Genomic DNA, 23389 nt, shown 5'->3' with positions numbered 1-23389 from the left:
AAAGAATGCTTGCTGCTTGAAAGCAGGGCTGTGTGATATGTTTTGGTTTAGTCTAGCAAAGGGCTAGCATGGGCACAATTGGCCGATTGACCTTCTTCTGTGCTGCAAGCGTCTATGAACCAGCCAGGACATTATAGAGCGCACGGGTTCCACTTTTATTTGGCAACCCTTGCAAATATATATATATACACACACAACACCTTTAACATAGGAAAACATTAGGTGCAGGTGTATTGTCCAATAAAACATGACACTGAACCATAGAAGGAGATATTAGCTTTGGTGACTATAAGCTTGGATCAAGTGGTAGACTTCAAGCAGAATCCAAAAGAAAAGGTAAAAGCGGAGAGGTTCAGGGGTGGGTTTTCAGGGTCATTGTTGGCGCAAAGGGATTGGGATGTGCACAAGGAACCAGAGTTAGCGAAATGCAGGATTCCCAGAGAATCGAAGGGCTGGAGGAATATAGGGAGGGCTTGGAAAACTTGTGTGGGAATGTTAGTGGACTAAGCCATTGAGCACAGAGATGATGTGTGAGTCAGACTTGGTGCAGATTACATATGGAAGCAGAGTTTTGGAATTTATGCAGCGGTGTTGCTGGTGACCAGTCCATTGGTGGAAGGGTAGAAAGAGTAGAAACAGCAACAAAACGAAAGAGCAATGAATGTTGGAAAGTAAGGGAAAGAATTAATGGAGAAAGGGACAAGATTGCAAAAAGAAGCTGAAGCCAGTGGATGATCCAAGAGACAGACTCATGGGGTGAGATTCTCTAGCCTCCGGAGTCTTTCTCGGTGGCAGAAGGCAGGCTGCCATTGGCTGGCAGCGGGGTCTTCTGGCTTGCCGCTGTCAATGGGATTTCCCATTGAATCCACCCCACACCACAGGGAAAGCCACATGATCCCACCGACTTGAACAATTGGAAGATCCCGCCCGTGGCCATAAACAAGGTTTCACAGCTGAGGACATCCAAAACAAAATGCTTGTGGGCAGGGGAATGGGGGTCACACATCTAAAAGTATTTTTGGAGAGTCAAAGATGTAGGTGCTCAAATAAGCAGACTAAGAAGTCTTACAACACCAGGTTAAAGTCCAACAGGTTTGTTTCAAATCACTAGCTTTCGGAGCATTTGAAACAAACCTGTTGGACTTTAACCTGGTGTTGTAAGACTTCTTATTGTGCTCAACCCAGTCCAACACATCAAATAAGCAGAGGTCTGGATTCTTCTGCCCCGCTCACCGCAAGATCGCCACGGGCGAGACGCGGACAATGGAAAAGTCCATTGACCGCGGCGGGATTCTCATGCAAGGCATGGGCAGCCAGACAATTCCTGCCCAGTGAGACAAGAATGACAGACAAATGTCAGAAATGCACAGCAGCGGAGTCAGAATTTCAAATAAAAGTTTGTTGATTTGGACGAAGTGAATCACCCGTCTGTTTATTTCCAACACTTCCTGTATAATCAGCTTAGATCACTAAGAATAAGATTGCGAGGGATTGGTTACCGCTAGCATCAAACTGGACTCCAGTGACAGCTAAACAACCTGTGTGTCCATGAATACATTTTTCTTTCGGCTTGGGAGGAATGGCTCAGCTTCGAACAGGGGGTACCTGCCATGACTCGGCGTGTGATCCCTCCACCTTGCCCCTGTCTGTCTTTCTGTCTGTCTTTCAAGCAGCCCTTGCAGAATAGGTAGTGATTAGAATTGTCCATCAGCATCATGCTGAGGTTTCACCTTCCTGCCCGAGTGGAAGATGATGAGAATCTGATTCATGTGGCAGTAGTACCTCGCTCTGGATGAATTGGACATCAACTCTGTCTAGTTTCACAGCCATAAATGGATCTTCGCATGAGCAGGTGAAGTGAAGCCCGTACACTAAGTGAGTTCATAGACTTTGTTGAGCGATGAAATAGAGTGTTTCGTGGTGATGGGTCAGTAATCGGATTTGATAACTAAATGCTGGTGAGAGGTTTCAAGGTGCAAAGCTTTTCCATTGGTTCAGATGGGCTGGAGAATAAGTTTCCAGCCTAATTGCTGACCTTCACTCATATCTCTCAAGATAGGACCAAAGTGCAAAATAATAATTCCTTCGATATTTCCGCCTCCTTATGCACAATCCGCAGGGAATCCCAGAGTCAAAAGGCAAGCATTGTGTTACACTCAGCATGTGCGAAGTGTCATAGACTCATCGTAATTTAAGTTCATGGGCAGCAAGGTACCACAGTGGTTAGCACTGTGACTTCACAGCTCCAGGGTCCCAGGTTCGATTCCCCGCTGGGTCACTGTCTATGCGGAGTCTGCAAGTTCTCCCCGTGTCTGCGTGGGTTTCCTCCGGGTGCTCCGGTTTCCTCCCACAGTCCAAAGACGTGCAGGTTAGCTGGATTGGACATGCTAAAATTGCCCTTAGTGTCCAAAAAGGTTAGGAGGGGTTATTCGGTTACGGGGGTAGGGTGGAAGTGAGGGCTTAAAGTGGGTCGGTGCAGACTTGATGGGCTGAATGGCCTCCTTCTGCACTGTATGTTCCATGTTCTATGTTCATATCAAGCCCTGGCTGAAGAAGCTGTTTAACTTGTATTGCTGGTTGGGAAATGAGAGCATTGCTCTGGTTCAGGAGGAGCTGTTCCCAGGTCAGAGTTGAAATGGTGCAGAGGGACCTGACCTAGGAGTGACTGATGTTCTCACAGCACAGAACTTAACTTGTTTGGAGGAATTCTCCATCTTCACAGAAATAAACAGTATTCACTGAGGATGCGTGACCTAATTTGTTTAACTGTGTAGTGTGACCTCCCTGGATCATTCTGTTTTTCATTACTTTTTTTATTCAGAGGCTGGCTTGGGGCTGGTTTAGCACCAGGCTAGGTAGCTGGCTTTTAAAGCAGACCAAGGCAGGCCAGCAGCACAGTTCAATTCCCATACCAGCCTCCCCGAACAGGCGCCGGAATGTGGCGACTAGGGGCTTTTCACAGTAACTTCATTTGAAGCCTACTTGTGACAATAAGCGATTTTCATTGCATTTCATTTTTCACTGACTTATGAATATACAAACATGGGAATTAGGAGCAAGAGTAGGTGTGCTCCAACATTTGATAAGATCATGGCTGATCTGATTGTGGCATCAACGTTCCTGTCTACTCCCTTTGACTCCCTTATTAGTCAAGAATCTATCCAACTCTGCCCTAAAAGTACTAATGACCCTGTCTCCACAGATCTCTAAGAGAATTCCGCACCTCACAATCCTGACAGAAATAATTCTTCTCATCTTTATCTTAAGTAGGAGACCCCTTAGTTTTAAACCTGTAAAGTCCCCTCAGAATTTTATGGGCGCGATTCAACTAAGAGGGAACAAAGTCCCGTAGCGAGCGCATTTAGCCGCGTGTTTCCTGGCGCTCGCATCGCTGAGAAACACCTGGCTAGAAAACGCCACCTGCGTTAGATGAGGCCAAGGCCGCACATAGCCCTGTTTTGTGCACTGAGGAGTTCCACTCGCTGAAACTCCTCAGTACAGCGTGAGATTGGGATGCCATTATTAAATGCGCCCTGATCGCCGAGGCCCCCAAAATGACCCCCGACCGCCCCCCCCCCCCCCCCCCCCCCCACTATGGGAGGATCCCCAATTTCCGGGCGCTTTCTGCGCACAGCGCGGCCGTTGGCTCACACCCTATATGCTTCAACAAGATCACCTCTCATTCTTCTAAACTCCAATGGATACAGGCCCAACCTTTCCTCATGAGAAAACTCCAACATCGTAGGAATAAGTCGAGTGAACTTTGTCTGAACTGCACTATGTTCTTTCGTAAATAAGGAGACCAAAACTGTGCACAATACTCTAGATGTGGACTCACCAATGCCTTGTACAACTGTAGCAAAACTTATCTACTTTTATATTCCATTCCCCTTGCAATAAATTGCAATATTCAATTTGCCTTCCTCATCCTTTGCTGTACATGCCTTTTAACTTGGGACACTCTGAGCCCTCTGTTTCACCAATTTCTCTCCATTTAAATAGCATACTGCTTTTCCATTCTTCCTGCTAAAGTGGATGGGGGCGTCTGGGCGCAAGCTGGCTGAAGGGGGGGGACTATTTTGCAGGCTGGGTCCGCGTGCGGCATCCGCCATGAAACATGGCACGGCCGCTGCAGACCGCTGTCGTGCGCAATGCGCAGCCACGGACCCGGCAATTCTCTGGGCCGTATCGGCAGCCAGAGCCGGGGGCTCTACGCTGCCTTCCTGCCAGCCCCCAGCCAAGCGGGGAATCGGTTGGCCGTTTTACACCAGCGTGGGGACATAGCCCCAGAATTGGAGAATCCATCCCCTTATGTCTCCATCACAACTTATGGCCTATCTATCTTTGTGTTATCAGCAAATTTAAAAAGCAGCCCGTTTGATTGGCATTCCACACACCATCTTAAAGATTCACTCCCTCCACCACCGACGCACAAATGACAGCAGCGTGTACTAACTATAAGATATACTGCAGCAACTCACTGATGCTCTTTCAACAGCATCTTCCAAACCCATGACTTCTACCACCTAAAAGAACAAGGGAACAGCATCACCTTCAAGTTCCCATCAAAGACACGTGCCACCCTGACTTGTTATATTTCTGTTCATTCACTGTTGCAGGTATCACCAGCAATGTCCATGTCCCATGAATGAATAAAAAAATATTTAATAACCATACATTCGGTCCCTTCATCCATGTCATTGATATAGATTGTAAATAGTTGATGCCCCAACACTTATCCCTGTGGCACTCCACTCGTTACATCTTGCCAATCTGAAAATGACCAATTTATGCCGACTCTGTTTCCTGTTTGCTAGCCAATACTCCATCTATGCTCATATGTTATCCCCTCCACCACAAGCTCTTATTTTGTAGAGTAACCTTTGATGTTGCACCTTGTCAAGTGTCTTGTCACCACATCTACAGGTTCCCCTTTACATTGCTTGACTAACATTTCCTCAAAGAACTCTCATGAATGGGCACGGTCTAATGTTGGAACAGAGTCCCATGTTGAGTGTGTTTAGTCAGTTTGTTTTCCGGCCTCAGCGCCAAGAAACACCACGCTACCTATTGGGACTCGGTTTCAATTTGGGCTCACAGAGGGGAACGTCCTGCCGAGGCTGTACTTGGTCCTCTTTCCTTCACTGAGGAGCTTTGCCCATCAAAACTCCTCAGTGCAGGAAGCCATCAGGATTCCATTTTTAAATGGCGTCCCAATCTCTTGATCCCCCCGACCCGACCCCCCCCCACTCACCATAAAAGGGTGACCCCTCTTTCCACACTCCACCTCACGCTCCGGCAACCCCCAGACCCGATCCCCAACGCAGGAAAAATACTAGCGTGGCACCTTTGCAATGCCAGCTTGGCACCCAGGTGGCAGTGCCAGGGTGCCAAGCTGATGGTGCCAAGATGCTCAAGTGGCATCAGCAGTGTCAGGGTGCCATCCTGCCCAGAGGGCAACACCTTGGGGCCTTCAATCCCCTGGGAGATCCCCACAAGTGCCGGTCCGTCTTGTCCCCATTTGTGGTCTCTGGGGCAAGGTGGTTAGATCCCAGGAACTCGGTAGATCCAAAGTGCTGCATATTAGGGTGAGACTCCCGATAACCAAGACCAGGCACTCCTCACCATTCTATTGATAGTCTCCTTGTTTTGGACATGAGATCAATATTTAAGACCCGAGCTGATCTTGTCTATTCCCTACTTGGTCGACACTACATTTTAACTTTAGACAATTGCCAAGAGATTGAGAGGGAAAAGAACAATTGGCACCTGTGCATGTCATGTACACATGTAATTACATTTTTATAAAGGAACTACCCATGAATTTGGGACAATTCTGGGATTTGGTACAGGGGAAACGGTGGGAGATGATGCTCACATTGGTGACTTTCAGCTAGATTCTGCAGTGCATGCTAGGTGAGAGGGTGGGTTTGACCAATGCATGCTGAGTAGGGTGGGTTTGAGTAATGCATGCTGGGTAGGATGGGTTTGAGTAATGCATGCTGGGTAGGATGGGTTTGAGTAATGCATGCTGGGTCGGATGGGTTTGAGTAATGCATGCTGGGTAGGGTGGGTTTGACCAATGCATGCTGGTAAGCAGGCAGATTGCAACATGCATGCCAGGTATTGGAGCAGGTTTGTATAATGCATGTTGGGTCTGGAAGGCGGTCTGTGCTACCTCAGCATCTTTCTGCCTCTGGCAGGGGTGCAAATAAGCTCCTTTTATAAAAAGGAAAAGTAGAAATAGATTATTTGAGTGACAGAAGAATGAAGAGGAAATGATCGAGTTGACATTCTGCTCCTCGTCTTTACATCTGAATGCTTTCTCCAATGCCATTTGAATTGAACTGTTGATGGCTTCTCGCGTGCAAGTACTGCCAAGTTACCACAGCAAATGCAATAAATTGTTCTGCTCAATTGATTTGTCTGATTTTTATTTGTGGGGAGAGGCTGATGGAATGTAGTGAAAAACTTAAGCTCCTTTGAACAACCCCTAATCAGCTATTGACCTGCATGGTCTCGGTGATAATGATCTAGACATTGGGTCTGACTAAGCAGAAGCTTTTCAATTACATGATTGTCTCTCTCCAGTACTTGACTTCATTCAGTGTGCGTGCTCCTTTCCTCGGTGAGGCACAGGGCAGATTGACCAAGTTTAAGATGAGTCCTAAAATCACCCTGTTGCACCTTTGCCTAACCGTTTGAAGTGAGGGTCCTAAATGACGTGGAGTATTCTGAATATTGAAACCCCGGAGAGAGAAGAGAGGGGACGGGAAGGTAAAGGGAAGATTGGCAGGTAGTCTTTTCCTCCTGGGATTTGTATTTGGACTTGTAAACGGGGAAATTTAAAATAAGTAGCTTCTGCTTACCCATCACCGCCTCTCTCCATCACCAGCAATACTTTTCCCTGCATTGCTTCCTTCCTTTTACAATACGCTCTCCTTTCTCACTCCCACAACCGATAGCGAGTATGTGGACCATTTCAACCCCAACGTCCTGAAGGATTCCGTGTTGTCCACACACAAGCCCATTGAAGTGAAAGGCCCTGGTGGGAAGGCCACCATCATCCATGCCCAGTATAACACCCCGATCAGCATGTACTCCCAAGATGCCATCATGGATGCCATTGCTGGCCAGGCTCATGCCAGGGGCAGTGACCTTTCAAGGTAGGCCAAGAAAAGCTAAGGTCTGTTTGTTTGCATGCAAAGGCCTTGAGGAACCATTGTGTATCTTTGAAGTTTATAGACCATTTTGATGAGAAATAAATTGTTAACATTTCGTTAAAGGATGATGATTAATTAAAGCATGTTGAAAGATAAATAATCTTCTGGTTTGATAAGTATAATCCTTCCTCTGGAAACCTGTCCTTTCAAACTCTGCAGAGGGATATCCATCATTGGAGTTTTAGCAAGAGGCTGTAGACAGATATTGAAACAATCTTGGACACTTGGGAGAGGTGTCTGACCTGAGAAATGTTCACCCGTGAAGCACTGAATTGTAGCAGCCATATGAATGACAGTTTGGCCCCATCTTCCTCCATGCTTCGCTCTCCCTACTCTAACTGCTGCTGCCCAACAGCATGGAATGGTTGGGCCGAACGGCCTGTTTCTGTGCTGTCTATCCAGTGTAAACAGCCCACCTGAATGGGAAAAAAATCAAAACTAAGGTTCCTGAGAGATTGACGCATCTACATGGCAAGGGCTGGGATTCAACACCAGACCCTCCCTTCAGCTAATCCATAAAATTATCGGTTTAAGTCTGTATGATTTTATTTTTCAACTCAAGGGACAAACAGTCACGGAATAATTTTCAGAATTTCTTCAGCAATTATTTGACTCCGTTACTGCAGGGAGAGCGAGCTTCTTTAATCTGCAGCTTCATGCAACACAGCAAACTATTAAGAGAAGAAAATTGTCCTGCAGCAAAAGCTCCCTGTAAATGCAGCCTGTGTGCGTGTTTATATGGCCACGGTCTTGTCTCCCAGATGGCCAGGGACCTGACCTATCACAAACAATGAGCTGGGTGATCTCTAGGCAATCCAAGAATTGCCCAGGATGTTTCAACTTCCGATGGCAACTCCCTTGCATCAGCATCCCTCCAGAAAAGTCTCCAACTCTGAAATGGAGTCAAAGACTTTGGAGAGTTCCAACTCAGCTACCTTGTTAATTATCCAAGAAATGTTAGGAAATGACCATACCAAACTCCTGATTAACTGTACAACTGAACCCCCGCCCCGACCCTCGAACTCTTCCCTCGACCCTCTAATACCATCCCAACCCTGTGACTCACTCCTGGACCCTCCAAGTCCATCTGACCTTATCTTGACACCCAACCACCTGCCAGTCACCACCTACTGCCCTGCCACCTACCACCTTGCAACCTACCACTATGCCACTGCCATCCCTGCCGCTACTTACCTCACATTCACTAACACACTGAAAAGTTATTTAAATGTCTCAAAGCTTCAGTGCATTAGTGAATGAATGCTTACCAAAATACAGCTGCTAGTGCCATAAAAAGGGGTCATGGCTTGGCTCCCTCCCGACGACCCTGCAATCCGAGGATGGGCTCCGAGAACAGGTATGTTCCACATTTTTGAAGAGGCCCGGTTCAGAAGTTTGGACCAGAAATGCGGAGTTCCATCTCAGTGTAAAACAAATGGGAGCAGAGTGGCAATCGGGTGGTGACTGCCGCGCCTTGGAAGGTTTGGCCCTCTTGTAGCACGCTGGTGTTGGTCACTGTGACGGGAGCTCTTTCCTCCTTCCATCTCTTGCTGAGGAGGTTTGAGTCACAGGATGAAATCATTACCTGCTTTGCTTTCTTTGCAGTCTTGACCCTGGCAGAGGGGCATTGCTCGGAAATGGAATTTGAGGCCTACTTAAATTTTGGATGGGGCCTTAAAAGTTCATGCCATGAATTAGATTTTAATGAAGATCATCAAATGCTATTGTTTACATCTGGGTTTCAGTTTGTTTTGAAAGACTCCATGTTGTTGGCACATTTATTTCATAAACGGCTAGTGTGTTCGCCATCACAAGTACAAATCAAACCATCAATGGCTGAAATCTCTCTTTGAGAGAAAGCCTGGTGAAGCCAGCGCCTGCCTATTTACATTTGTAACTCATTCCGGCAGCTATCTTGGAAAGGACACTGTTGTCTTCCTAGCCCAAGATCCTTAAACTGTTTGTATTTTGGGCTATCGACAGACACATCAGGCCTTAGTTTACATTAATTGGTGTGGATTGACTGCTAGAGTCTTGGTCCAATTTGGACAAGGAAATTAAGGAGTCCTCTTGCTGCTGGCCCTCGGTGAAATTAGTTTGCCCAATGTTGACTCCGTTCCTAGCACATAAGGGTCCAGAGTAAGCCACAGTTCAGTATTATTGGATGGTAATTTAACAATGTTAGTTGGAGCCACATGATTGGCCCTTGCTCGAGGAGAAAGAATCAAAATGGTGGCAGGAAATGGGTCATGACAGAGGGAACTTTGCCCTCCGTCTTTAACACAGTATATTGACCTGGGCGTGCTCAATGTCACTAAGGTTAAGTACAAAAACTGATCCACCATTTCACCATGAGCACAAGTTTTGTCATTTAAAAGATTCTATATTGGAGTTCAACTTTGCGAAGTGTGGAAAAATACTTGACCATATAACATTCACTAGAGGTTTCCACACACTGGTGATATCTGAAACTGGCCTTGTCTGAAGATACAGTGACGGTGTCGACACTATGGTAACATTTTATGTGGTATAAGTTCTTCTCAGAATTCTGTGATTCCCCCTCTGGATGGCTCACTGAAGCCCCTCAAACTGTTGACAATAATCTGTAGATCATGGATTAGCGCTGTGATTCTTTAATTTTGATTGGTGGAGCAGTATTTTGTATTAATTGTGTGTTGCTTCTCTTTCTCCAACCCCCCTCCCTTCCCCATCCCCACTCCCCACCCACCCCACTCACTCACTCACCCCCCCCCCCCCCCCCCCCCCCACCCGGCATTCCCATTTCTAACACACATGTCATTGTCACTTTTTGTTACCTGCCAAATCAAACCGACCTACCTCCTAATAATCATGGATACCAATGATCAATGCCCTGGTGTGTTTGATCATGTGACCCTCAGTGGCCCTGAACCTCCATTTGCGTAAGTAGGTCCATCTTTCGTAACCAGACTATCGTTTCTTAACTAAATTTGTACTAAACTCACACGGGCCAGAGACACCATTTCAATCACAGACCTGGAAGGCGCGAGTTTCCCTTTCTTGGTTCCTTGCCATTTTACATTGAAATTGTGTCGTGACATCTTCATTTTTGGTTTTCTACTTTTTTAGAAAAAAACTAAATCTGGAAATACTTTGTTAAAGCATTTCATCTTCCTCGGCCCCATCAACGGCAAATAAATTCAGAGGGTGACCACTTGTTGGCTGTTTCATTGTTAGACCTCTGGCAGCATCAATTCCTTTCGGGAGGTGAATTTGTGCTGCCTGTTGTTTGGTGCTAGTCGCAGAAGTTGCCATTGAATAGGCACAAGGAATCTTGGTTTCATGGGACGTAGTGTGGTATGGCTGCCTACCACTCGTGGCCTTCTGCCTGAGCAGCCGGTAGCACTAGCTCAACCGCCTCATAACTTGGAAATTGCCCTGTAGAGTGGGAGCTCATGAAGTGTTTAAATAGGCCGGTAGATTAGGAATTGATAATAGAGGGCCGTTGAGGGCCGATCTGATGGATTGGAAGAGGGTAGCAGCTTTCGTGCATAAGTCCAAATTCTCAGTGTTTGAAATGTGACTTAACTGCAAAGTTCTTCTGGCACCTTCATTAAAGTCAGCTTGATGTTGACGTGGAGGGCAGGGGGGTGCAGATCAGTCTGTCTGTGCCTGTTCGTTTTGCTGCTATCTAAAGCCAACCTCTGGTTAGTTATCTGATAATGTGCCTGCAAGTGGCTCTTTTATGTATTTACTTGAGCCCTCAAAATGGGACAAATTATCAATTAATTGTTTCACCTACAGATGGGTGCTTCATCTAGGTATTGTTTCGGAATTGTTCCTTTTCTAGACATTGTTTTCACTTTGCAATCAGATGCAAAAAGATTTAACCTATCTGAATTGAGAATATGGGCTTAATGGGACAGTTTTGCAGCATGTTAATTTGAAAAGTGAATTTTTGGTTATTATTGTGAACAGGATCAGCACATTTTCCTGCTACAGTAAATCAGGCAAAGAACAATTGGATTCTGTTTGTACAATGGTAGAATAAAGACACCAGCAATATGAGAAGATGGGTTTAGATCAACCCAAAGAACAGGATTGTTGGATGGCATCTGGATCTTTCTTGCATACCATAGGAAAGATTCCAATGATTGTTCTCAGGAATTTAAATCATCAGGAAATGTTAGGGAAATTGGATATGCTCTTCATCAGAAGAGAGTGAAGGGATATGTACAAAGTTGATCACTTGATGAGGATTCCAAAATTGGAAATCTTTTAAAGATAAACACTGAAGTCTGACCAATCTGTTTCATACATAATAATAAACTACTGGGAGAAGCTACCAGGGGTATGAAGGCCAGACAGGTCTAATGTATTTTGAGAGATTTGGTGGCAAAGGTGAATTCCAGCTTAATGACAACTTGGTGGTTTTGTTGGACCAAGTGTTCTTTTCCCGTTATGAAAAATGTCCTTTATTCCTAATTGGTTCCTTCAACACACCCATGAATGCGTTCCAATATTGTCCAGAAACATTATGGTGGATGAAAAAATTACACGCTACAATTTGGTAAAAATCAATGTAAACCCAAAATGCTGATGTCTGCCCCTCCAGTTCCCACAAAACTGCATGGAATGCTGAATTGAGTGTGTAATATATACTTATATATAATATATACTCATATATTAAAATCATTGAGCTAGCCTGTAGGTTGTCCCTGGACTATTGACTCTTTTACTATCTAAGCCAGAAGTTCATTTGATTTTTTTATTTATTTTCTAACCTGAGCTAACTACCATGGTCAGTGTTTGGTGTCATGGTTTAGAACCACCTTGTGCCAAAATTAACTTTTGTATACATTATAATTGCTCTGATGTTTTGGAATGGACTTTAATCAGGAATGTCTTGAGTAGAAGATTGGAGTCTGTTCTGTGGAAACGTTTTGTGAAACCAATAACAGCCATAAGAGTTTGTACCTGAGGGGGAACAAACATCACAGTACTGAGTGTAGCCCACAAGAAACAGTAAGTTAGCAATTGCTGGATACCTGTGCTTTTAGTTTGATCTTTTCAAAAAGTCAAGAAGGATGGGTCAGAGGGACACAAATGTTTAAAATGCATCAAAATATCACTAGAATTCTGTAATGTTAACTCTGGGGACAACGGGTTATGGTGGAGGGATGTAAGATGGCTAGCGGCTGAAAACTTGAGGTCAGGCTGTCCTACCCAATCATAAAAGGATGTCCTGTCCAAATTAGTCTGTTGCCTACTTATTCTGGAAAGAGTGTGATTTTTCTAATAACAGTAATTCTACTGACATTTGTTCAATAGAAGCTAACTATTTCTCCAAAATATGCATCGTGATTCAAGTAAAACCAATTGCAAAGTTGTCTATATAATATTCCGTAGCTCCTGGCTTTCTCATGGTGGGAGTCAATGACAGGGCTTCATAATGATGTTGTCAAACAATTGGGCTGAATGGTTTTAGAATAAATTTTCATGCGAGGGGTTGGAGCTCTTTTCTCTTGGGGCCCTTGGCCTTCCAGTGGAAGCCACATACTTCCGTAGGCCTGAAGTGACAACAGTAGGATGTTGTCAGTAGCTTTCTTTACGTACCATGATAATGGCCGAGAACTGAGACTTTAAGTAAAAGTGAAATGACAGTGATTGAATCTTCAGAATAAAAGCATACTCATTGGACGTACTGAGTAACAGTCACTGATAGTTAGACGGTGTCTGTTTCTTATACACCTTTAAGGAACGGGACTAGTCAGTAAAGAGCAATGCTATCTGTCTGTGGTTCAGTCTCTAAAGGTGAACTGGGTATGAGTTTTGGAGATAAATTGAGATGTTTGAGGGATGCGTCCGAAGATTTAAAACATGTAGCCTGTTCTTGCTAGGGTCGCATATTACACATAGTCAATAATGTTCCACTGAGAATTTACCTGAGATGCAGACATTCCTTTAAATGCATCATTGATAGAAATTCTTCTTTTCTGTCCATTACTGACTGTTGAATGCTCAGAAATGCTCAACTGAACGTGTACATTAAGGTTGCATTGACTGGCACACAATGGAGCCCAATTTTATTTGCTGTTTTGGAACTTCATCTAGTACTTCAGTCCTGGTTCCCAGCCGCTTAGTGACTGTACAATACTGACTGGGTTTAATTTTCAGTATATTGGTGCTTTACTTCAATGTCCCAGCTTTTTGGAAAGGTTATTAATGCCCTTTGACCTAAAAAAAGAGGCTGACAGCTATTTGTAATAGTTCACCATGCTCTTTACTGCCTATTGGTCCAATCAGCTTTGCAGTCTATTTTGAGTTTCAAAATGAGTGTACTTTAGAAAAAGTTTTATCATTACTCTAAACTCTCTATTTGATTTAGATGGCTTAAACGTGCCTGAGATGTTTATCCCAGGTACAAAGTATCTAGGCTTGATTCAGTTTCGGAGCCCCACTTTCTTGCGTATGATCAAGGCCAAGATATAGGTGAATGACACTCCACTATGGAGGACGCGCAAATCTGAACAGCAGCTGAGGCTGGAATCCAAACTCTTAATCCCTGAGGCAAGAGCTTGAGGGATGGAAGCTTCACTGCCAGTGGGGTATTTTCCTTCAGCAACCAAATGGATGTTCCTGAACGTATGGATGAACACACCACAGGTCTGCATCATGACTACACCCTATCCATTTCTGGCACACTGAGGGAATCAAGGATAGGGCAGGAAAGTGGAGTCAAGATAGAAGATCGGTCATGATTTTATTGAATGGCTTAGCAACATGAGGGGCCAAACAGCCTCTTCCCAGTCCTATAATCTGATGGATCCCAGCCTTTTCAGTAAATGGGAAGCATTAAAAATGTGGCGGCAGTGGTTGGTCTGAACTGCACAGTTTCTGGGCTCTAGGCCTGATGTGTTAGTTGCTCACCTTGCTCTTGTCCCTGCTCATTGGCTCTTGGGGAAGGGGCAGGGCGAAGAGGCATGTTATCCCTGAGCATCCAAAGGCAATCTATGTGGCCATTTTGCTAGCATTTGTCTTTCGAGCCGCCAACAACCAGCTGATGGGCCCCAAACTGGAGCAGACCCAACAGGTGACCCAGAATGATATATGGAGGTGAGTACCTAACTGAAAGAATTAAAGATTGATTCCATGTAAAGTTAGCTCAGCACATTCCATAATTGTTCATCCTATGGTCCCTGGCATACTTTTCTTTCTTCCCCCGTGTTCTCCAATGCTCTGTCATCTTGGCGAATTGGGTAAGATATCCAACTCACTCCTCTGCAAGCACCATTCTGCATTAAACCAAAGGGTGCACTTTAGTTTTGTTTTGCCTCCCTCCCTTTAACTTTATTTAACTCCAGTCCGTCCACTCTGCCTGCCCACAAGAGACTCTGCCCATTTAACAGTTGGCTGCCACTGGGACTTGACACTGCGCACCAGGTGTGTGAAGCAAGGGTGTCCACCAGTCAATGAAGTAATTGAATGGCACCACCACTGTTGTGGAATTTTAAACTAGTGCATATACAAAGTGTAGAGAATGAAAAAGAAAACTGAATGTTTCCTAATCTTTGAAAGTGGAGAATATAGAGAACAGTTGGAATGTCTCCTAGGGAATCACGTATATACTTAAGAATGTTTGGCGTACAACATTATTGGGGAGAGAAGGGAGGAGCACCTTTTTAATCTTGAAGATTTTCTCTTTCCCTGTTTAAGAGCTACAAGCAACTCAACATAGACCAGTGGCTCTTGCTCAGTATTAATTGGCACACCAGCGAGAGTTTTTGTCTTGAAATCAATATCAAGAGGATGGAGTATGCATGAAATCCACCTTAAACCTGAACTGAGTTTTTTTTGGCTCCTATTTGACTTGTTTAATCCCATTCGCAACACTTGGAACCATAGAAAAATTACATTACACAAAGAAGCCATTCAGCCTATTGTGTCTTCCCCAGCTGAAAAATATTTTTGAAAACTAGCTGCCCATTCCGATTCATAGCTGTTTCCAACACAGAAGGAGGCCATTCGGCCCATTATGTCTATGCTGGTCAACAAAGATCTGACTATACTAATCCCATTTTCCAGTGCTTGGCCCTGGTGGTTATGACAGACAGTGCAAGTGAATGTCTAAATACTTCTTAAACGTTTCAGGCAGTGAGTTCCAGACTCACACCACCTCTTCATCCAGAAGACTTACAAAAACATAACCTTTAACAGAAGCACATCAGGTTAAAGTCACTACTCAGAACATTTATAATTCTGAATTCACCAAATGATCAAGAGATAGTCTTTTAATGGCAGAGAGAACAGCAGGACACCTGCTTCATTTGGCTTCAGCTCCAATACTGAAAACAAAACTAAAACACACCCTGCAGCGTACAGCCTAAAACGAAAGTAAAAAGCTGACAGACAGCCCAGCTCCACCCACACTCTGACATCACTGATAAACACTCATTTCTTAAAGGTACATTTCTTAAACACCCATTTCTTAAAGGCACTCACACATGACACTACCAATTTTCATGTAATCTGCGAACTTCCTGATCATACCCCCTACATTTAAGTCAGAAATGGCAAGGGCCTTAGAACCAAGCTGGAGCTAATCCCACTAATCCCACTTTCCAGCACCCGGTCCATAGCCTTGCAGGTTTCAGAACCTGAGGTGCGGATCCAGATAACTTTTAAATTAGTTAAAATTTCATTCTCCACCACCAAAGCAGGCAGCAAATTCCAAACACCCACCACTCTCTGGGTGAAGAAGGTTTTATTCATGTCCTCTCTAATGCTTCTAGCAATCGCCGTAAATCTATGCCACCAGGTAATTGACCTCATTCCTGTCTATCTCTTCTGAAACTACATTGCCCTGAATCGAACACATTTGGATGTGACTGCAGTTTCCATGTTAGTTTGAGTTTGCTGATCCAAAGCTTTGGGTGAATTTCAAAAATTTAAAACATTAATTCTTTTTTGCATATTTTGCACAGTGGTGCTTTCAAAACATTCCTTTTTTTCAAAATTGAATCAGTGGTAGGGTAATTTGCTTTGAGGTTGATTAGCTCAGTTGGCTGGGCAGCTGATTCATTAGGCAGCGCGACGGCAACAGCGCGGTTCAATTCCTTTTTCCGGCTGAGGTTACCATAAAGACCCGCCTTCTCAACCTTGTCCCTCGCCTGAGGTGTGATCCTCACATTAAATCACCACCAGTCAGCTCTCACTCATTCTCAAAGGGCAGAGCAGCCTATGGTCCTTGGGGTCTATGGCGACTTCCATTTTTCATATTCAGTTTGTTTTGAGTTGGAACATGCACTGTCAATTGTGGGTGCAAATCACCTTCCCCTGCATCCTAGAGGAAGTGGCAAACAAAAGTTACTGGAAGGCCACTGGGTGTTATTGTGGTCCTCCCAAGGACCTACTTTAGTGACCACCAGCGTAGGGCTTATCAACGTATTTGTCAGTTGTAATTGAGAAAGGGAAAATGGGAGAAAATTTCAAGATTCTGAAGCAATAGGTGTTAAAAAAACAATTTTTACTTTTGTTGTTGACCACAGGGAATCTACACACCCTTAAAACTGAGTTCCTCAAAGAGCTAGAAAATGTCTTTCTCCAAGCGAATAGTTTCTACCGCAGACCGGTGGCAGATGTTGAGGTTTCCAGTGGTGGTCACAGTGATAGGTTAGGGGTTAGGATGTGTCATTGTAAAATGAAACTCTCTCTGTTATTGCAGTAACCTACATGTTAAAGATGCTCTAGTCGACAGTGCCTCTCCAGTCTACCAGGCTGTCATTCGTAACACTAACAAGCCCCATCAGACTCACCAGCAGGAGCTGGATGAGTGGACACGCCGGGCTGCCAATTTGCAGTCCAAATCTTTCCGCGTCCTTGCTCAGTTGACTGGAACAGAATACCGTAAGTATAGAAAATTTTCATTCTGTTAAGTGAAATGAGGAGAAGTGAGTGGTACACTTAATGATCATGTTACTAGTGAAAGTTGAGGCCAAATCCAGACCAGACTGGTGCGATGAATGTCTCCTCTCTTTCTGCTGTTCTAAATTAAGTGAGCTGATGTAGTATTACCCCAGTTTTCACTGGGGGCAGGTTCACAAGATGAAGTGACCTGTGATTCACACTAAATAATCAGCCTCACTATGGGAAATAGTGCAGTATGAGGTGCTTCTATGAGGCTATATTAGACAGAGTAAAGGGAGCTTTACTCTGCACCTATACTTTACTGCAACTGACCCAGAAGTGCTTGATGGGACAGAGAAGAGGGTGCTTTACTCTGTGTCTGATCTAGAAGTGCATGATTTACCAGTAATGAGGGAGCTTTGACTTTGACCAAATCCATGCCATACCCAACAGGGGATGCTTGAAGCGGCAGTGTAGAGGGAGCTTTACTCTGCATCTTATTTGGGATTGCTCAGTGGGACCAATTATTTTACCATGTCTTCTGGAGTAAGCGGGGTATTTTTCTTCTCCTAAGATCTGTAACAATGTTTATTGTCTGAATTGAAAAAAATTAAATAATTATCTTAAACCGGTAGATATTTCTCTAAAGAGTTTCTAGATGTAGCAGGTGCCCTGGATGTGGATTGGGACTACATTGGCTGACATCTAGCTTCAGTGTAAAACACAAGCCATCTGAAGTTTTGACTGCTAAAGTGTTGTTACTGTGTTGTGTTTAAGTCATCAGTTGTCACCTCAATAAATTGGATTTGTAGATGTATGAGTGTTCACACCAACTATACCTATCTAGGAGCAAGGTACAAAGTATCATGCCACCCTGGTACAGTTGTGCTTTGGGAGAAAATGGTTAACTCTGACCTACAGTTGCCCTGTTCAAGCACCCCCCCCCCCCCCCCCCCCCCCCAAAAAAACAGGATTGCTTTCCCACTAGGGATAGCATGCTAGCTGGCACAACCTGATTTCTGCTGTGCCATTAGCAATGACATCTATGCAGCGCATGTATGGGAGTCATTGTTAGTTAGAGACTCTGTACAGTTCCAGCAAGCACCTGAATTATCAACCATGATGTAGCAGATGTACCATTCTCGCTTTGAAACAGACATCAGAGAATGGAGTGCCCAGGTGAGCAGGTATTGAGGGGTTTTAACAAATTAACAACACCGGGATGATATCAGCAGGAGAAAATGACAGGTTTGCTCATACTGCACGTTTTTATGTTAAAATTCTGAAATTGTAATTTTTCCCAACCCAAAAGTAAAGAGCTGGTTAATATAAGTAAAGAGCTGGTTAATAAAGTAATTATTTTAATTATTCCCTTTCTCTGTCTCTCATTTTGTCATACACAGGTCTCCAAGTTAATAGAAGCACAATGCAATATTTACTGCCACTGTTGTTTAAACAATTCATCTCCGTTCTGAAGATTAAAACTTGGTACTTGATGTAAACTCAAAATAATTGGAGAATTTCTGTAAAACTGCTAGAGTAAATCCTTCATTGTATATCTGATTGAAGGGACCCATTCTAACTTAGGTCATGAAATTTTCAGCAAGATGTTCTCATCTTGGTTGATCTCCTCTTTCCTTTTTAAGCAGCATTGTGACGTCTTCACAATCCTGGTCGTGCTTCTATTGGAACTTGGTGGTGAAATGTGGTGAACTGTTGGATCCTGGATTCAGTACAGCCCAGTAATCTCCGATGGAATTAGGTGGGGCAATTTCCCCTTGTCCTATTGCATTCAAATCTGGCTCACCAAGATGCAGGGTTTTCTATCCTTTAATTATTGAATGGTGTTGCAATAAGGCTGCCTGTTAACAGCATTCACCAAACTGGTCTTTGGGCAGACTTTGGCATCTCCTCCATATTGCTTCCAAATCTTGCATTTGTTGTGATTTGAGAGTGATCAGACATACCTCGGAAATTAAGCTTCATAAATGCTGAACCCTCAGATGTTTAGAACTGGGACAGCTTTCATCTGCTAATAAAATGCCCTCAGTAAACAAGGATTAGAATTTAACTTGGAGCCCAGTGGATATGTACAAAGCGGCGGGTACTTGTTTCACTGGGCATGGTCATTCATTTACACCTTTTGTTTTTAGTGCAAGATCCAGATGAGGATGCGATGAAAAGATCAAGGTAGGCTTCCAGCAACAGCAGCAGTCACCTGGCCCACTCAACACATACTTCAGACATTTTACTGTGAAACACAGTAATACAATACACTTCACAGTAAGCTCAGCATTAGTTCATTTTAGAAAATTGGGGTTATTAAGATAACTTTAGTAGACAATTTAATAGAACAATAGAACATTACATTCAATTTTGAAATTGAACAAACAGTTCTACATCTAGCACTGCTTGCGACAGACATCGAAGGGTCAACAGATGTGGGTATGTGCCAACGGTTACAATGATCATTCTCTAAATACACAATGGGCTGGTTGGAGTTTATGGACCACAATAGTGTTATAACAAATAGCTACTCAAATGATCTTCCCAAGGGTTACCACGTTAAGGGTCTTACTGGTTCAGGAACCAATGTGCAAAACATCTTCCTGCCTTTATTGTTGCAAGAATGGATCAACTGGGGATGGATTTCTTAGGTCTTGTCATTTGTATAATATATTAGCTGGTTTGTGTGTTATACATAAGGTCAGGAGAGTGGAGGCCATATTCCCTAATCCCTTACACTTCTCCTCCTCTCTCTTTCTCTCTTTCTCTATGCCACAGGGAAAAGTTTGAACATGAAGTAAAAGGTCCACGCTTTGCCAAATTACGCAAATGGCATCATGGTCTGTCTGCACAGATCCTTAATATTAAAGGTTAAACTGCCCACGTGTAATAAGACACTTGAAGATAGAATTACTAAATAAATAAAAGAGCATATTACTGTAATAGTGGCTATAAAAATAGTGTGAGAACATCAAATCTTCTTAAAACAAGTTAAAGAAAGTGCTTAGCATTACATCCCTCCTCTGTTGTATTGTAGTGCTCCTAGCAGCACAGTACCTCTCCATGTATGAAGGTTTCTCTGCCAATAAAATGCTAAAAGTCCTGTTTCTGTATAAAGCGTCAGCTTCTGTATCTCTGAATTCCTTTCAAATAATTTTTTAGAGAATTGATATACTGTGGGCTTCCTTGTGTTTGAGAAAGGGTGCAATTTGGAAGGACTGTTGCAGTCTCAATGATAGAAGTCAAAATGGTAGGTACTGTCTGGCCCTGGGGGAATGCTTACATAACACAGTTGAGTCTGCCAGTAGGTCAGATGAAGAATCTTTGGGGAGATGAAGGATTTGAAGAAAATGGGAATGATTTTCTGGGACACATACGTTCTTACATGCTTCTAATGAGATGTAGTAGTGTACCTTACCAGATCACAGATAGCTACCCAGAGATTGCTAAACAGTTTATTAAAATGGGCAATGAAACATCTTTGATAAATTCTTATTTATAGCTGGTGATCATCACCGTCATAAATCTCCACTCCAATCCCTTTCCCTATCTAAGCCTGAAAGGATATAAGCATCAATAATGTTTGATTGATTACAAACCCAATAATTTCAGGTACAACTGTTGGCCTTCCACTGTTGCGCACACCTTTCCCAGCTTCATTCCCACCAGATAGTCCAAATCCTTTTAGAAGATGAGCAGGGTTCCTGTAATATTCTGTTTAAATAGTTGGTCTGTTAATGCTTTGCTTCTATCACAAAATAGCCCAGCATGGGAGGAAGTTTAGCTTTCAGTCTTGATTTCTGATTGGATTCATATCCTGCAACAAATATTTTTAAGATTGAGGCATGAAGAGAGGCAAATGGGGAGCCAAGCGTAATGATTGGCGCTGAATCCCATTACGTCAGGGCCGTGTCCACTGCAGTCAGGACACAACAAGAGTTGTGTCTACTGCCAAGTTCAGTAAAGGCAGAGACAAATAATGTAAAGAGACAACTTCATCCACATCCCTATTTCCTGAAAGGTTTTTCTTTTGGACAGTGGAGGTGAGAGGTGATTTGTTTTGAATTTAAATGAATGTATATTATGATTACCCCAACATCTTTTTAAAGTTAGTTCAGTATAATCAGATCAGGTAAAACTATTCTTCAATAATTGTATTGTGTGAGCATTCCTTCAAAAGTGGGGAAATTGCAAGTATCTCATCATTTAAAGTTTGGAGGCAATATATAAAAATGAGCTAGATTGAGCTGAAAGTAAATGACAAAACTGGGATTGAGAGATTCGAGTAAAGACGGCATCTGAAATTTATAACACATCTCACTGCAATTTTGCAAAGAAAATTCTGAATTGAGCACGCAAAATATTTCCACTCTTCCCCTACTTTCTCCACTTCTCCACTGAAGGTGTTGACTTGTGCTGTGGTCCACTTCCCCTTGTGTACAAAGTACCTTTCCAAATGTTATAATAATAATCTTTATTGTCACAAGTAGGCTTACATTAACACTGCAATGAAGTTACTGTGAAAAGCCCCGAGTCGCCACATTCCGGCGCCTGTTCGGGTACACTGAGGGAGAATTCAGAATGTCCAAATTACCTAACAGCACGTCTTTCGGGACTGTGAGTGGAAATCGGAGCACCTGGAGGAAATCCACACAGACACGGGGAGAGCCTGCAGATTCCACACAGACAGTGACCCAAGCCAGGAATCAAACCTGGGACCCTGCAGCTGTGAAGCATCAGTGCTAACCACTGTGCTACCATGCCGCCCTAATCAGGGCTGAGTCTCAACAGTGATTGCCATTGAGACTTACAGCTCTCTCCTGACACCCACATCTTTGCACCTTGCAGCCTGGATCACTAAACAGTAATCAGGGGCCGAGATTAAACCCGGGTCCTCGGCGGCATGAGGCAGCAGTGCTAACCACTGTGCCACCGTGCCACCCACTGAAGAGGGAAACCTAAATGTACTTTTCCTCACACATTTCACTCCTCTACTCTTCATTGACCCAATGACACTGAGGCAAATGGTAGCACCCACCACCTAGCTGAAATGGGTTAAGGTAGCAATTGACCCATTCCTGATCTGTAAAGGTGAGGGTCACAGTTCAGTTTTTCATTTGCCGTGGTTTGATTGCAACATGGGGGAAGGAAACAATACCTCACCAAGAAAAAAGTAAAGTAGGGACCTCCATGTTCTGAGAGAAAAAAATGACTCCATTTAATCTGTTGAGCTGCAAAATGTAAGTGAGATGTGTTACATTGGATTGTTTTTAAAAAGGGGTTTGCCTTGTGGCGGGGTTTTGGGACTTTCTGTAAATGGCACTGGGGTCTGAGCTGTATCTGCAATTTCCCAATGGCCCTGTTGGTTCTGTACGACCGTGGCCTGTTAATACGATAGTTTGTGAATGATTTGAACTGAATAGACGCGTAGGTTGGAGATGGGTAACACAGTATATAATGTTTGGGTTCTGGCTCAGTGAAATTGTTTGATGAAAGGCAGGGTGTGGTTATTTGGTTCCTGTATACTGTGCTCGGCTGCTTTGGTTTGCTATTTCTCTGTATATACCAGCACTTTTTCTTTTCTCTGAAATAAAAAAAAGTCACATTTTAAAAAAGACCAATAGATCCTCTTCCAGTCTCTTTCTACACCGGATAGATCTAGTACTAGATTCTCATTATGAAACCCAATCCCAATATTTGGAATCAGACTGTTCACCAGCTTAATTTCTTTAACAGCTGCATTAAAGAGACAGGACCCGAGTTGAGAGCTGGTTTGCATCCCAACTACTGAGAGATTAAAACCATGACAGATAAAGTGATTGACTGAGATTAGAAACTCCAGGTGGTGCAGTGGTTAGCACTGCTGCCTCATGGCGCTGAGGTCCCGGGTTTGATCCCGGCCCCAGATCAGTGTCCGTGTGGAGTTTGCACATTCTCCCGTGTCTGCTTGGGTCTCACCCCCACAACACAAAGATGTGCAGGGTAGGTGGATTGGCCACGCTAAACTGCCCCTTAATTGGAACAAAAATGAATTGGGTACGCTAAATTTAAAAAAAAAGAAATTCCAGGTGGCAGATTTTCTGTGCGTACAATGTTCGGACTTGTGAGAGAGTGCAGTGTGATTTATTTTTAAATATAGTTAAACCAGATCACTGCTTTCAGTCAATACTGCAGAATGCCTACAGTACAGAAGGAGGCTATTTGGCCCATCGAGTCTGCACTGACCCTTTGAATGAACTACCCATTTACACTCCCCCGTCCAACCCGCCCTATCC

At 43.7% G+C, this 23389-nt stretch overlaps 1 protein-coding gene across 1 annotated transcript in view; it reads left to right on the top strand.

The window, feature by feature from the left end:
• ldb3a (LIM domain binding 3a) overlaps positions 1–23389 on the top strand; it is a 179893-nt gene that overhangs the window by 95405 nt on the left and 61099 nt on the right. The window contains exons 6-9 of the mRNA XM_038783275.1: positions 6966–7166; positions 16927–17108; positions 19262–19298; positions 19893–19988. Coding sequence (XP_038639203.1) covers positions 6966–7166; positions 16927–17108; positions 19262–19298; positions 19893–19988 — 516 coding nt within the window. The remainder of the gene's footprint in view (positions 1–6965; positions 7167–16926; positions 17109–19261; positions 19299–19892; positions 19989–23389) is intronic.

The sequence above is a fragment of the Scyliorhinus canicula genome, chromosome 22 (genome assembly GCF_902713615.1).
Source record: "Scyliorhinus canicula chromosome 22, sScyCan1.1, whole genome shotgun sequence".
In the NCBI taxonomy this organism is placed as follows: Eukaryota; Metazoa; Chordata; class Chondrichthyes; order Carcharhiniformes; family Scyliorhinidae; genus Scyliorhinus; species Scyliorhinus canicula.
This window is presented reverse-complemented; position numbering and strand designations above follow the sequence as displayed.